Source organism: Entelurus aequoreus, linkage group LG10 (assembly GCF_033978785.1).
Source record: "Entelurus aequoreus isolate RoL-2023_Sb linkage group LG10, RoL_Eaeq_v1.1, whole genome shotgun sequence".
NCBI lineage: Eukaryota > Metazoa > Chordata > Actinopteri > Syngnathiformes > Syngnathidae > Entelurus > Entelurus aequoreus.
The window spans coordinates 4,492,044-4,505,810 of NC_084740.1; the positions used below are offsets into that span (position 1 = coordinate 4,492,044).

General features: G+C 46.4%; 1 protein-coding gene across 1 annotated transcript; it reads right to left on the reverse strand.

Annotated features, from left to right (window-relative positions):
- Positions 1-5,340: 5,340 nt before the first annotated feature.
- LOC133659273 (ADP-ribosylation factor-like protein 14) lies at positions 5,341-7,689 on the reverse strand. Its single transcript, XM_062062013.1, has 2 exons — positions 7,321-7,689; positions 5,341-5,877 (listed from the first exon to the last, which is right to left on the reverse strand). Exons 1-2 carry the CDS (start codon positions 7,633-7,635, stop codon positions 5,581-5,583), a joined length of 612 nt encoding a protein of 203 aa, XP_061917997.1. The 5' UTR covers positions 7,636-7,689; the 3' UTR covers positions 5,341-5,580.
- Between the last annotated feature and the right edge of the window lie 6,078 nt (positions 7,690-13,767).

Consider the following 13,767-nt stretch of genomic DNA (forward strand, 5'->3'; position numbering starts at 1 on the left):
TATTCACATGTGAATAATATAAATACAGTCTATTATACAGCATTATTCACATATGAATAATATAAATACAATCTATTATACAGCATTATTCACATGTGAATAACATAAATACAGTCTATTATACAGAATTATTCACATGTGAATAACATAAATACAGTCTATTATACAGCATTATTCACATGTGAATAATATAAATTCAGTCTATTATACAGCATTATTCACATGTGAATAATATAGTCTATTATACAGCATTATTCACATGTGAATAATATAAATACAGTCTATTATACAGCATTATTCACATATGAATAATATAAATACAATCTATTATACAGCATTATTCACATGTGAATAACATAAATACAGTCTATTATACGGCATTATTCACATGTGAATAATATAAATTCAGTCTATTATACAGCATTATTCACATGTGAATAATATAAATACAGTCTATTATACAGCATTATTCACATGTGAATAATATAAATACAGTCTATTATACAGCATTATTCACATGTGAATAATATAGTCTATTATACAGCATTATTCACATGTGAATAATATAAATACAGTCTATTATACAGCATTATTCACATGTGAATCATCACGGCGCCGATGAAGGCTGCCTCGGTGCTCTCGTGCGCTCTGTTTTGTTTGTTTTTGTGCATAAATTGTGTGTCCGCGTGCTCTTACACCCGCGAAGAGCTAATGAACATCAGATCCATCATCCCTATGGACTTGTTACCGGTCATCTTAGCGTCAGCTGCGGATTTGGTCCATTCTGTGATCAAAAGAGGGAGACCGCTCCAAAGAGGGAAGCGAGCGGGCGCCCTTGTCCGTCTTCGCGGACGGGGATCACGCACGCCTCTACCAGGCATCTTTCTCTCCAATGTCCGCTCACTTGCCAACAAGATGGACAAGCTAGCATTGCTGATGAGAAGAAACAAGGACTTTTCCTCATCTTGTATTATGTGCTTCACGGAGACATGGCTGAGCGCAAGTGTCCCGGACAGCGCGGTTCAACTGGAGGGCTTTCATCTTCTCCGCGCGGACCGAGACGCGGGGCACTCCGGCAAAAAAAGAAGCGGCGGAGTCTGCTTCTTTATCAACAACAGCTGATGTACAGACGTGACAGTGATATCCAAACAGTGCTTTCCTTCTCTGGAATATATTTTCATTCACTGTAAGCCCTTTTACTCACCGCGTGAGATCATTTCATTCTTACTGGTGGCTGTTTACATCCCACCCGGCACGGACGTGCGTGACGCTCAGCGCACGCTTGCAGGACAGATCTTACATGTGGAACGGTCTTTTCCGGACTCTCTTGTTATCGTGCTTGGTGACTTTAACAAGGGAAATTTGAGCCAGGAATTACCCAAGTATAGGCAGTTTATTAAATGCCCGACCAGAGAGGAGAACACTTTGGCTCACTGCTACACTACAATAAGCAAGGCTTTTCATGCAGTCCTGCGCGCTGTTCTTGGACTATCAGATAACGTGATGGTGCACTTAATCCCTTCATACAGACAGAGACTGAAACTGGCTAAACTTGTTATGTGGACCATTCAGTGTTTCACCGCCGAGGCTGTGGAAGAGCTGCGTGCATGTTGGGAGACGACAGACTGGGAGGAAATTGGAGCGGCCACGGACAATCTGGACGGGTATACGGACACTGTGACCTCATATATACAGTTCAATGAGGCGCGCATCATTCCAACGCGCACCAGGGCTTGTTATAACAACGACAAGCCCTGGTTCACACCCAAGCTCCGACAGCTGCGCAAGAAGAAGGAGGCTGCGTGGATAAGCGGGGACCGAAATACCTACAGAGAAGCAAAGTACCACTTCAACAGGGAAGTGGAGAAAGCTAAATCTGTGTACTCTAACCGTCTACAGGAACAGTTCCACTCCAATGATTCTGCGGCCGTTTGGAGAGCGCTAAGGGCCCTTACGAACTATAAGCCCAAAACCCCCAGGCCCTGAATGACCGGACTCTCGCTCAGGGTCTCAACACACATTACTGTCGTCATGAACGGCCTTCAGCTCATCAAAGCTCTGCTCTCCCCACCATCACCCTCCCCACCAACGCCAGCACTTCATTAAAGGAGTGTTAAGGACTCAAAGGACTCCAAGGACATCACAGGACTCCAAGAACATCATAGTACTGTAAAGGCCCTCTCCATCCAAGAGGAGGATGTACGCCGGCAGTTCTTGGAGCTGAATACGCGGAACGCTCCCGGGCCGGATGGTGTCTCCCCCTCCACTCTCAGACACTGTGCGCATCAACTGGCTCCTGTCTTCACTGACATTTTTAACACCTCTCTGGAGCTATGCCGCATGCCGTCCTGCTTTAAGACCTCCACCATTGTCCCTGTCCCCAAAAAAGCACGGATCACAGGACTTAATGACTACAGGCCGATTGCGCTGACGTCTGTGGTCATGAAGTCCTTTGAGCGCTTGGTCCTGCCCCACCTCAAGGACAGCACCGCCCCCCTCCTGGACCCACTGCAGTTCGCCTACAGAGCCAACAGGTCTGTGGATGATGCAGTGAACCTGGCCCTCCACTTCATCCTGGAGCATCTGGACTCCCCAGGAACCTACGCTAGGATCCTGTTTGTGGACTTCAGCTCTGCCTTCAACACCATCCTCCCTGGACTGCTACGAGACAAGCTCTACCAGCTCAGCGTGCCCGACTCCCTCTACAGTTGGATCAATGACTTCTTGACAGGCCGAAGACAGCACGTGCAGCTGGGGAAGATTGTCTCGGGCAGTCGAACCACGAACACTGGTACTCCTAAGGGCTGTGTACTCTCTTCTCCCTGTATACAAACTGCTGCACCTCCAGTCACCAGTCTGTAAAACTGCTCAAGTTTGCGGATGACACTACCCTCATCGGGCTCATCTCGGATGGCGATGAGACCGCCTACAGGAGAGAGGTGGACCGGCTGGCGTCCTGGTGCAGCCTCAACAACCTGGAGCTGAACGCCAAGAAAACAGTGGAGATGATCATGGACTTCAGGAAAGTCACAGCCCCACCATCCCCCCTCACCCAGATTGACTCTCCCACCCCCGTCTCCATTGTGGACTCCTTCCGTTTCTTGGGCACCACCATCACCCAAGACCTCAAGTGGGAGCCGACCATCAGCTCCCACATCAAGAAGGCCCAGCAGAGGATGTACTTCCGGCGGCAGCTGAGGATACTTAAGGTGCCGACCGAGATGCTGGTGCAGTTTTACTCAGCCATCATCGAGTCCATCCTGACCTCCTCCATCACCGTGTGGTTCCCCGGCGCCACGGTCCAGGATAAGCATCGACTGCAGCGCATCCTGCGTGCTGGATGGAGGCGGTCCTCCAGCAAGTGGCGCAGCAGAGCCAAATCCTGCAAGCGCTGGCGGACCGGGTGGGAGCGGCACAACCAACAGAAGCGGCCGTCGCCATGCAGCGCATGGGGGAAGAGGAAGACCCCCATGCCTTCATTGACATTTTTGTGGCCACAGCAGAGGCATGTTGGTGCAGTTTTACTCAGCCATCACAGAGTCCATCCTGACCTCCTCCATCACCGTGCGGTTCCCCGGCGCCACAGTCCAGGATAAGCATCAACTGCAGCGCATCGTACGTGCTGCTGAGAAGGTGATTGGCTGCAAGCTCCCATCCCTCCAGGACTTGTTCTCCTCCAGGACCAGGAGGCGTGTGGGTCGGATCACAGCTGACTCTTCTCACCCTGGACACAAACTATTCTCCCCTCTCCCTTCAGGCAGGAGACCACGGTCCATCCAGACCCACACCTCCCACCACCTGAACAGTTTTTCCCCCTCGGCCGTGAGGCACATGAACAATAACTCCTAACAGTAGCTCATTTGAATTCCTTCTAAGTCTATAACAAGATCTGATAGCTCAGTTACAGCTCTTGTTATTACCAAATCTGTTATATGTGTTTTATGTTGCACCATTGCACCAAGAAAAATTCCTAGTTTGTAAACCCATTCTCAAACAATGGCAATAAAACTATTCTGATTCTGATTCTGATGTGCATGGCCGAAAGAGGAGTGGGGAGTTCGTCTCCTGCCACTGCTGGCGGGGGAGGCGCAGAGAGCGGCGCTCAGCCTGCCGGCGGCCTCGCGAGTGCGCTTCCCAGACCTGAGGAGGGCGGCGCTGGACCGGACCGGTTGCCCCGCCGAAGACCACCAAGCATTTCCAGGCAAGCCCGTTTCATTGTTACAAGACGATTTTATTTCTCCAAACAAGTCTCTTAGTGCTTTTCAGCAATCGTCTTTTTGTGAATGTTCGTCGTGCTCTCGCTCTCCCCCAGCTCCAACCACGTCTCTCCTCCCGGTTGCTGCTTATACAGAGCGACAGGTGATTAGATAACAAGGTCCAGGTGGGCCATCTACGCACCTGTCGCTGACTTCGAGGCCGGTCCTGGCACACCCCGCCTCGCTGCAGGCCCGCAGGCCACGCCCCCCTCCACAATGACATTTTCAAAAATGTTCTCAATAAAATCCATCAAATTTAAAGCCATCCATCCATCCATCCATCCATCTTCTTCCGCTTATCCGAGGTCGGGTCGCGGGGGCAGCAGCTGATGCAGGGAAGCCCAGACTTCCCTCTCCCCAGCCACTTCGTCCAGCTCTTCCCGGGGGATCCCGAGGCGTTCCCAGGCCAGCCGGGAGACATAGTCTTCCCAACGTGTCCTGGGTCTTCCCCGTGGTCTCCTACCGGTCGGACGTGCCCTAAACACCTCCCTAGGGAGGCGTTCGGGTGGCATCCTGACCAGATGCCCGAACCACCTCATCTGGCTCTTCTCCATGTGGAGGAGCAGCGGCTTTACTTTGAGCTCCCCCCGGATGACAGAGCTTCTCACCCTATCTCTAAGGGAGAGCCCCGCCACCCGGTGGAGGAAACTCATTTCGGCCGCTTGTACCCGTGACCTTGTCCTTTCGGTCATAACCCAAAGCTCATGACCATAGGTGAGGATGGGAACGTAGATCGACCGGTAAATTGAGAGCTTTGCCTTCCGGCTCAGCTCCTTCTTCACCACAACGGATCGATACAGCGTCCGCATTACTGAAGACGCCGCACCGATCCGCCTGTCGATCTCACGATCCACTCTTCCCCCACTCGTGAACAAGACTCCGAAGTACTTGAACTCCTCCACTTGGGGCAGGGTCTCCTCCGCAACCCGGAGATGGCACTCCACCCTTTTCCGGGCGAGAACCTAAAAAGCTTGTACTGTAATTGAATAATAAATGAATATATAATAGGTATAGCAGCAACATGTGTTTATTGTTCCATACAACCAAGTCAGTGTTCAAATAGTCAAGAATGCTTCCACAGGTGCACTTCACTCTATTATAAACCGCATCTGAGACGTGTTACATGAAGTTAGCGTAGAGGAATGTTGGAATGAAAAACAACAGTCTTCAAAAAGTCTTTTTGGGCAAACCCAAAGACACGTTCTCTTGTGGGTGATTCACACCACCATGTTGGAGATGTTTATTTGGATGGTACAGCTCAGGCAGGCAGAAGTGGATTGAACACAAAGTATGATCAAATGAATCCTTGGATCTCCAGGAGCTATCAGCCACATATCAAAGCAGCAATACTAAAGCCCTTGGATTTCATCTTGACCTGAATGTCCTCTCGCGTCTGTCTCAGTGGGGTCTTCATCAGATAGACTATCCTCCTGAAGCCTTGCTCCAGCCCGGTGCCAGTGACGCCCGAGCACGGCTGGATGAACCAGGCCCTGGTGCCCTGGCACACCTGCCTCAGGTCCAATCTCTGGCACACCATCTCCGGGCTTAGAGCCCCGCGAAGATCCTGTTTGTTGGCGAGTACGACCAGAGGGACTCCTCGGAGGCTCTCACACTTCAGAACCTGAAGCGCCAGAACAGAGAAGACATATGCATTACTTTTCTGGCACATGATAGCTTAATGTATGTGTAGGTACAATTGAGTGCTCTCTATAACAGGGTTGTCCAAAGTGCCGCCCAGGGGCCCTTTTTGGCCTGCACCTGTTTTTTATTGGCCTCCGATAGGGTTGTCCCGATCCAAAATGAATTTTGATACTTTTCAATACCTTTTGATACTTTTCTAAATAAAGGGGACTACAAAAAAATGCAATTATTGTCTGTATTTTAACAAAAAATCTTGGTGTACATGAAACATATGTTTATTATTGTAATTTATTCCTTAAATAAAATAGTGAACATACTAGACAACTTGTCTTTTAGTAGTAAGTAAACAAACAAAGACTCCTAATTAGTCTGCTGACATATGCAGTAACATATTGTGTCATTTATACACCTATTATTTTGTCTACATTATGAGGGACAAACTGTAAAAATGGATTATTAATCCACTTGTTCATTTACTGTTAATATCTGCTTATTTTCTGTTTCAACATGTTCTATCTACACTTCTGTTCAAATGTAATAATCACTTATTCTTCTCTTCTTTGATACTTTACATTAGTACTGGATGATACCACACATTTAGGTATCGACCCGATACCAAGTAGTTACAGGATCATACATTGGTCATATTCAAAGTCCTCGTGTGTCCAGGGACGTATTTACTGAGTTTATGAACATAATATTCATTTTAAAAAAAGGAAAAAAGATTTTGTTGACGGTCAAAAATATCGATGTAATCATAGTAGTATCGACTAGATACGCTATTGTACTTGGTATCATTACAGTGGATTAAAAACCCTTCTTTTTAAAAAAGCCTTTTTTTTTTTAGATATATGCGTGCTAGTTCTAGATTTAATTTTTATTTATTTTTATTATCTTTTTATTATTTTTTTTAATACACTGTAGCACTTTGAGGTTGTTTGCTCAATGTAAAGTGCTTTTTACAAATAAAATCTATTATTATTATTATTATTATTATTATTATTATTATCTGCTCAGTATGCCACCTGAACGCCTCCGGCAGGAGGCCAAAGGGTAGACCCAGGACACGTTGGGAAGACTATGTCTCCCGGCTGGCCTGGGAACGCCTCGGGATCCCCCGGGAGGAGCTGGACCAAGTGGCTGGGGAGAAGGAAGTCTGGGCTTCTCTGCTTAGGCTGCTGCCCCCGCGACCCGACCTCGGATAAGCGGAAGAAAATGGATGGATGGATGGATTTGCAAAAAACATTTTTTGGACCAGTTCGGTGAAGTTGCATAATTTTCCACGGCACAATGTATGCCCTGCAACGGGTTAAATATAAAGTGCTGCATCCAACATTCAAGTCCTTTGCATGCACCGTCCTGCGATGTGCCAGGTATCATTGACTACCAATGTGTGCTGTCAAAGGGTAAGTGCAGGACTTACCCGATGGAGTTCCTTGCAGGCCTCATCCAGTCTCCCGTGGTCCGCACTGTCCACCACAAACAGCAGTCCGGCTGTGTCGGCGTAGTGATGCTTCCAGTGAGGCCTCATCCTCCTCTGGCCACCCACGTCCCAGACGGTGAGACCGGGGCCGCTCCTGTCCGTCTCCAGCGTCTCCACGTTGAAGCCCACAGTGGGCACGGTCACCACGTTCTCGTTGTATTTGAGCTTGTAGAGGAGGGTGCTCTTCCCCGACTCGTCCAGGCCCAGCATCAGGACCTGCGCTTGCTTCCGAGGCTTGGAGCCGTGCATCCCCATTTCTGAACGGGCTGGTTGCGTAACAGGGGTAAGCTAAGATCTCCGGCGCCCGGTGGGTCCTGCAGTGCTGTCAGTCCGCAGCAGTCACTATGGTTTATGTACACACACTTTAAAGGGATACCGCCCCTCTGTGGTGACGGGGTCCTCCCAGTCCCTACGCAGCTTTCAGTAGAGCTATTTATATGAAAAGTGACGGTGCATCTGCACCACCGGGTTCTTTGGTTTCCTCTGGAGTCATGTCACACCTGGTGGCAACCGTCACTCATGCACACATGCAACTGCCAGGAAGTCCTTATTTGGGACGACATCCGCATTATCTCCCAGCCTGGCAGTGCTGTTGAATGGGAAATACTAGACTAGAACAACTACAGGCACGCTAATAGGACCGGACAGGATAGACTTTATTCATCCTACTATGAGGAAATGATGAGGTTGTGGTGTAGGATTAAACCGTCCACAATAGTGTTGTCCCCATGCCAATATTTTGGTACCAAAATGTATTTCAATACATTTCAGTACTTTTCTAAATAATGGGGACCACAAAAAAATAGCATTATTATCTTTATTTTAACCAAAATCTTAGTGTACATAAAACATATGTTTATTATTGCAATTTAGTCCTTAAATAAAATAGTGAACATACTAGACAACTTGTCTTTTAGTAGTAAGTAAACAAACAAAGACTCCTAATTAGTCTGCTGACGTATGCAGTAACATATTGTGTCATTTATACACCTATTATTAAGGACAAAAGGTAGAAAATGTATTATCAATCCACTTGTTCATTTACTGTTAATATCGGCTTATTTTCTCTTTTAACACTTCTGTTAAAATGTAATAATCACTTATTTTTCTCTTCTTTGATACTTTACATTAGTTGTGGATGATACCACACATTTAGGTATTGATCCATACATTGGTCATATTCAAAGTCCTCATGTGTCCAGGGACGTATTTACTGACTTTATAAACATAATATACATTTTAAAAACAGATGATATAAAAATATCGATGTAATCACAGTAGTATCAACTAGATACGCTATTGTACTTGTTATCATTACAGTGGATGTCAGGTGTAGATCCATCCATGGCGTTTGTTTACATTGTGACGGCGGTGAGCTATTGTATCCTCCTACGGTGTGTAGTGAAGCATGTTTAGCTATTCCTCGTCCTGCAGTGATAATAATACTTGTAAGAAACATACTTTATTTGTCGCCATGGAGGTGAGGATTATTGATTTAGAAGTAGCTGAAACACTGCAGACTGCTAAGTAGCTAGCCATGTCTTAAAGCAGCTCTTCCTGAGGGTGTTTCACTTCACCTTTATCTTTACTTTTTACACCAAAATGCGTCCATTCTCCCTTTGATGTCTACACACTGTCTCTGCTTGTAAGTACTCTGTGTGTGTGCGCTGCCCAACATGCTCCTCTGCTCGTAAAACCAGCTGTTACATATACTGTGATATTGTACATGGTAATTAGGATGTTAAATATTGTTTATATTATATAAGAACATAATATAATATAACATATCAGGATATATTATATACTGTATATATAATATGTAAATATTACATATTTTATATTGCTGCTATGGTACATTTTTAGTCTACTTAATACCTGCATTATCCTTTCCATCCTTACCCTTTACCCAGATAATTTTGCTTAGTTCAAATAAAATACCCCTCTTTTTTGTATTTTTTTTCTTGTTTTTGAACACTGACTTTTTGCAGTGTGGTAGGATATTTGGAAGAATACCAACAAGCCTTTTATCCATCCATCCACCTTCTTCCGCTATTCCGAGGTGGGGTCGCGGGGGCAGCAGCCTAAGCAGAGAAGCCCAGACTTCCCTCTCCCCAGCCACTTGGTCCAGCTCCTCCCGGGGGATCCCGAGGCTCTCCCAGGCCAGCCGGGAGACATAGTCTTCCCAACGTGTCTTGGGTCTTCCCCGTGGCCTCCTACCGGTCGGACGTACCCTAAACACCTGCCTAGGGAGGTGTTCGGGTGGCATCCTGACCAGATTTCCAAGGAAACTCATTTGGGGCCGCTTGTACCCGTGATCTTGTCCTTTCGGTCATAACCCGAAGCTCATGACCGTAGGTGAGGATGGGAACGTAGATCGACCGGTAAATTGAGAGCTTTGGTAATTTCCCAACCGACAAGGGGGTGTTAACGTTGGACGTTGTCTCAATTTACGAATACAACTCTTGTGAAAGGTTGTTTAGACGTCAGTTTAAAAAAAACATAGATGTATAATCAATGTCTGCCTATCTGCGAGTGACTTGTCAACAGCACCCGCCGCCACCATGTGAAGGACAAGCGGTAGAAAATGGATGGATGGATGGACGTTGTATCAATGTCTTGTGTTAGCTGGGTTTAGTCCCATTTTCCGCCTCAGATGGTACTATTTCTGTATGAAAACGAGGCGGACATGTGCCGACTGTGAGATGTTGAGGACAGTTTGGTTATGTTTGAGTTTTTCCTCTGTGTTTGTGTTGTATTTCCTGTCAGCGCTCTTATTTTGGTTCAGTTTCCTGCTTGTCTCCCTAAGCGCTACCTGCTGCTGATTGGCAGCCTGGCCACACCTGCTGTCAATCAGACGGCTGCTATTTAGACCTGCCCCGCCCTCCAGCCTGGGCAGGAGTATTGTTAGCTGTTTACTGGTTGCTGTTTGCTGTATACCAGGTTGCTGTTTGCTGTAAACCAGGTTGATGTTTGCTGTAAACCAGGTTGCTGTTTGCTGTAAACCAGGTTGCTGTTTGCTGTAAACCAGGTTACTGTTTGCTATAAACCAGGTTGATGTTTGCTGTAAACCAGGTTGATGTTTGCTGTAAACCAGGTTACTGTTTGCTATAAACCAGGTTGATGTTTGCTGTAAACCAGGTTGATGTTTGCTGTAAACCAGGTTGCTGTTTGCTGTAAACCCGGTTGATGTTTGCTGTAAACCGGTTGCTGTTTGCTGTAAACCAGGTTGCTGTTTGCTGTAAACCAGGTTGCTGTTTGCTGTAAACCAGGTTGATGTTTGCTGTAAACTGGTTGCTGTTTGCTGTAAACCAGGTTGCTGTTTGCTGTAAACCAGGTTGATGTTTGCTGTAAACCAGGTTACTGTTTGCTATAAACCAGGTTGATGTTTGCTGTAAACCAGGTTGATGTTTGCTGTAAACCAGGTTGATGTTTGCTGTAAACCAGGTTGCTGTTTGCTGTAAACCCGGTTGATGTTTGCTGTAAACCGGTTGCTGTTTGCTGTAAACCAGGTTGCTGTTTGCTGTAAACCAGGTTGCTGTTTGCTGTAAACCAGGTTGATGTTTGCTGTAAACTGGTTGCTGTTTGCTGTAAACCAGGTTGCTGTTTGCTGTAAACCAGGTTGATGTTTGCTGTAAACCAGGTTGCTGTTTGCTGTAAACCAGGTTGCTGTTTGCTGTAAACCAGGTTGCTGTTTGCTGTAAACCCGGTTGATGTTTGCTGTAAACCGGTTGCTGTTTGCTGTAAACCAGGTTGCTGTTTGCTGTAAACCCGGTTGCTGTTTGCTGTAAACCAGGTTGATGTTTGCTGTAAACTGGTTGCTGTTTGCTGTAAACCAGGTTGCTGTTTGCTGTAAACCCGGTTGATGTTTGCTGTAAACCAGGTTGCTGTTTGCTGTAAACCAGGTTGCTGTTTGCTGTAAACCAGGTTGCTGTTTGCTGTAAACCAGGTTGATGTTTGCTGTAAACTGGTTGCTGTTTGCTGTAAACCAGGTTGCTGTTTGCTGTAAACCAGGTTGCTGTTTGCTGTAAACCAGATTGATGTTTGCTGTAAACCAGGTTGATGTTTGCTGTAAACCAGGTTGCTGTTTGCTGTAAACCAGGTTGATGTTTGCTATAAACCAGGTTGATGTTTGCTGTAAACCAGGTTGATGTTTGATGTAAACCAGGTTGATGTTTGCTATAAACCAGGTTGATGTTTGCTATAAACCAGGTTGATGTTTGCTGTAAACCAGGTTGATGTTTGCTGTAAACCAGGTTGCTGTTTGCTGTAAACCAGGTTGCTGTTTGCTGTAAACCAGGTTGATGTTTGCTATAAACCAGGTTGATGTTTGCTGTAAACCAGGTTGATGTTTGCTATAAACCAGGTTGATGTTTGCTATAAACCAGGTTGCTGTTTGCTGTAAACCAGGTTGCTGTTTGCTGTAAACCAGGTTGATGTTTGCTATAAACCAGGTTGATGTTTGCTATAAACCAGGTTGCTGTTTGCTGTAAACCAGGTTGCTGTTTGCTGTAAACCAGGTTGCTGTTTGCTGTCTCCAGTTTTTTCCTTGAATCCTGTACCCTGTTGCCTGCTTTCCTGGTTTCCTGTCTGCTGGTTTGTGATTTCCCTGCATTTTTGACATTGAAGTCATGTTTTCCTCCATCAAGCCTGCCATCTCTGCACCTTGGGGTTCGTCACCAACACTTCCTGACAGGCGGATTTTGGAAAAGGAGGACTATTACCTTTAACTTAGACTTCCTTTTATTGTCATTCAAATGTGAACTTTACAGTACAGATAAGAACGCAATTCCGTTGCATTAGCTGGTTGTAGTGCAGGATAAAAGAGCAATAAGGTGCAGGTATAAATAAATAGATTACTGTACAGATAAAGATATTGCACTTTTGCATATGCATCCACGTTTATGGATGTTCTCAAGATGGCGGCGCCCTGCACGGCTGCGGCTTCAGAGGCTCATGGTAGTAATAGAACATTTTGGCAAAAATACCAGAAGATTCTGTGAATTTCATGGCTGGCTTCCAGCGTGGACACTCCGTGGTAACATACGACCGCCAGACAATTTTGGATGTGGATAGATCGGGCCGTTTTGGACCGAAAGATGCGTGTACGTTGGACCTCCTCGCTAGCATCGTAATTCTACGCCGGCTACATCCAGCGGCCTGTGAAGCAGCGGAGCCAAGTACCAGCGGGGACCGTCGACGGAGGAGACGTAAGCGGTGTGATTGGAAGCAGAAGCGGGGATGCCGAGCGGGGCTAACAACAAAGCTAAGGCTAATCTTCACAGAACGCTGCTTCCTTCCATCCTGCTTTCAAATGTCCGCTCCCTGGAGAACAAACTGGACTACTTGAAGCTGGATTTAAATGCAAGACGCGAGATGAGAGACTGCTGCGCCATATTTCTCACAGAAACGTGGCTGAAACCACCCGTTCCGGACGAGGCAGTTAGCATCGAGGGGCTAACTATGTTTCGGTTGGACAGGAGCAGAACTCTCACTGGTAAATCCCGAGGCGGTGGTGTTTGCATATATATCAACAACAACTGGTGCAATAATGGGAAGATAGTATCATGTCACTGCTCTCCTGCTGTAGAACTATTAACTATAAAATGCAGGCCATTTTATTTACCCCGGGAATTCAGTGCTATGATCTTCACAGTAGTGTACATCCCCCCCAGTGCTAACACCAAAGAAGCTTTGAATGCTTTGTACTGCTCCATCAATGAACTGCAAACTACACATCCAGAGGGTGTTTTCACCGTGGCAGGGGATTTTAATCAAGCTAACATGATAACTGTGTTCCCTCATTTCCATCAATATGTGAATTTTGCAACCAGGGGTGGAAGCAGATTGGACTTGGTTTATAGTAATATTAAACAGGCGTATAAAGCTGCACCCCGCCCCCACCTCGGCTCCTCAGACCATTTATCTGTGATGCTAATTCCTGCATACAAGCCCCTGCTGATCAGGAAGCAAGCTACAGTGAAGCAGGTGATGATCGGACCTGGCCAGAGGGAGCAATGTCAGCATTACAAGACTGCTTCAAAACCACAGACTGGGACATGTTCAAAGCAGCCGCCACAGATAATCATAACACATGTGCGGAGGAGTGTGCAGAGTCTGTGTCCGCATACGTTCAGAAGTGCATGGAGGATGTCAGTGTGATCAAGAACATCCCCACACGGGCCAACGAGAAACCCTGGATGAACAGTGAGGTACGTGCAATGCTGAAGGCTCGGAACAAAGCTTTTAAGTCTGGCGACATGGTGGCATTAAAAACAGCCAGAGCTAACCTGAACCGGGCCATTAAGGTTGCAAAGCGTGCTCACAGTCAGAAAGTGCAGGATTTCTTCGAGAACCCCACAAACACTAGACGAATGTGGCAGGTCATAC

Bases quoted from the DNA above. Each gene is read 5' to 3' on its own strand.
- LOC133659273 (XM_062062013.1), bottom strand. From the start codon at position 7,635: ATGGGGATGCACGGCTCCAAGCCTCGGAAGCAAGCGCAGGTCCTGATG. The intron at 5,878-7,320 runs GTAAGTCCTGCA...CTGGCGCTTCAG, and splicing joins CCTGCAAGGAACTCCATCGG to GTTCTGAAGTGTGAGAGCCT.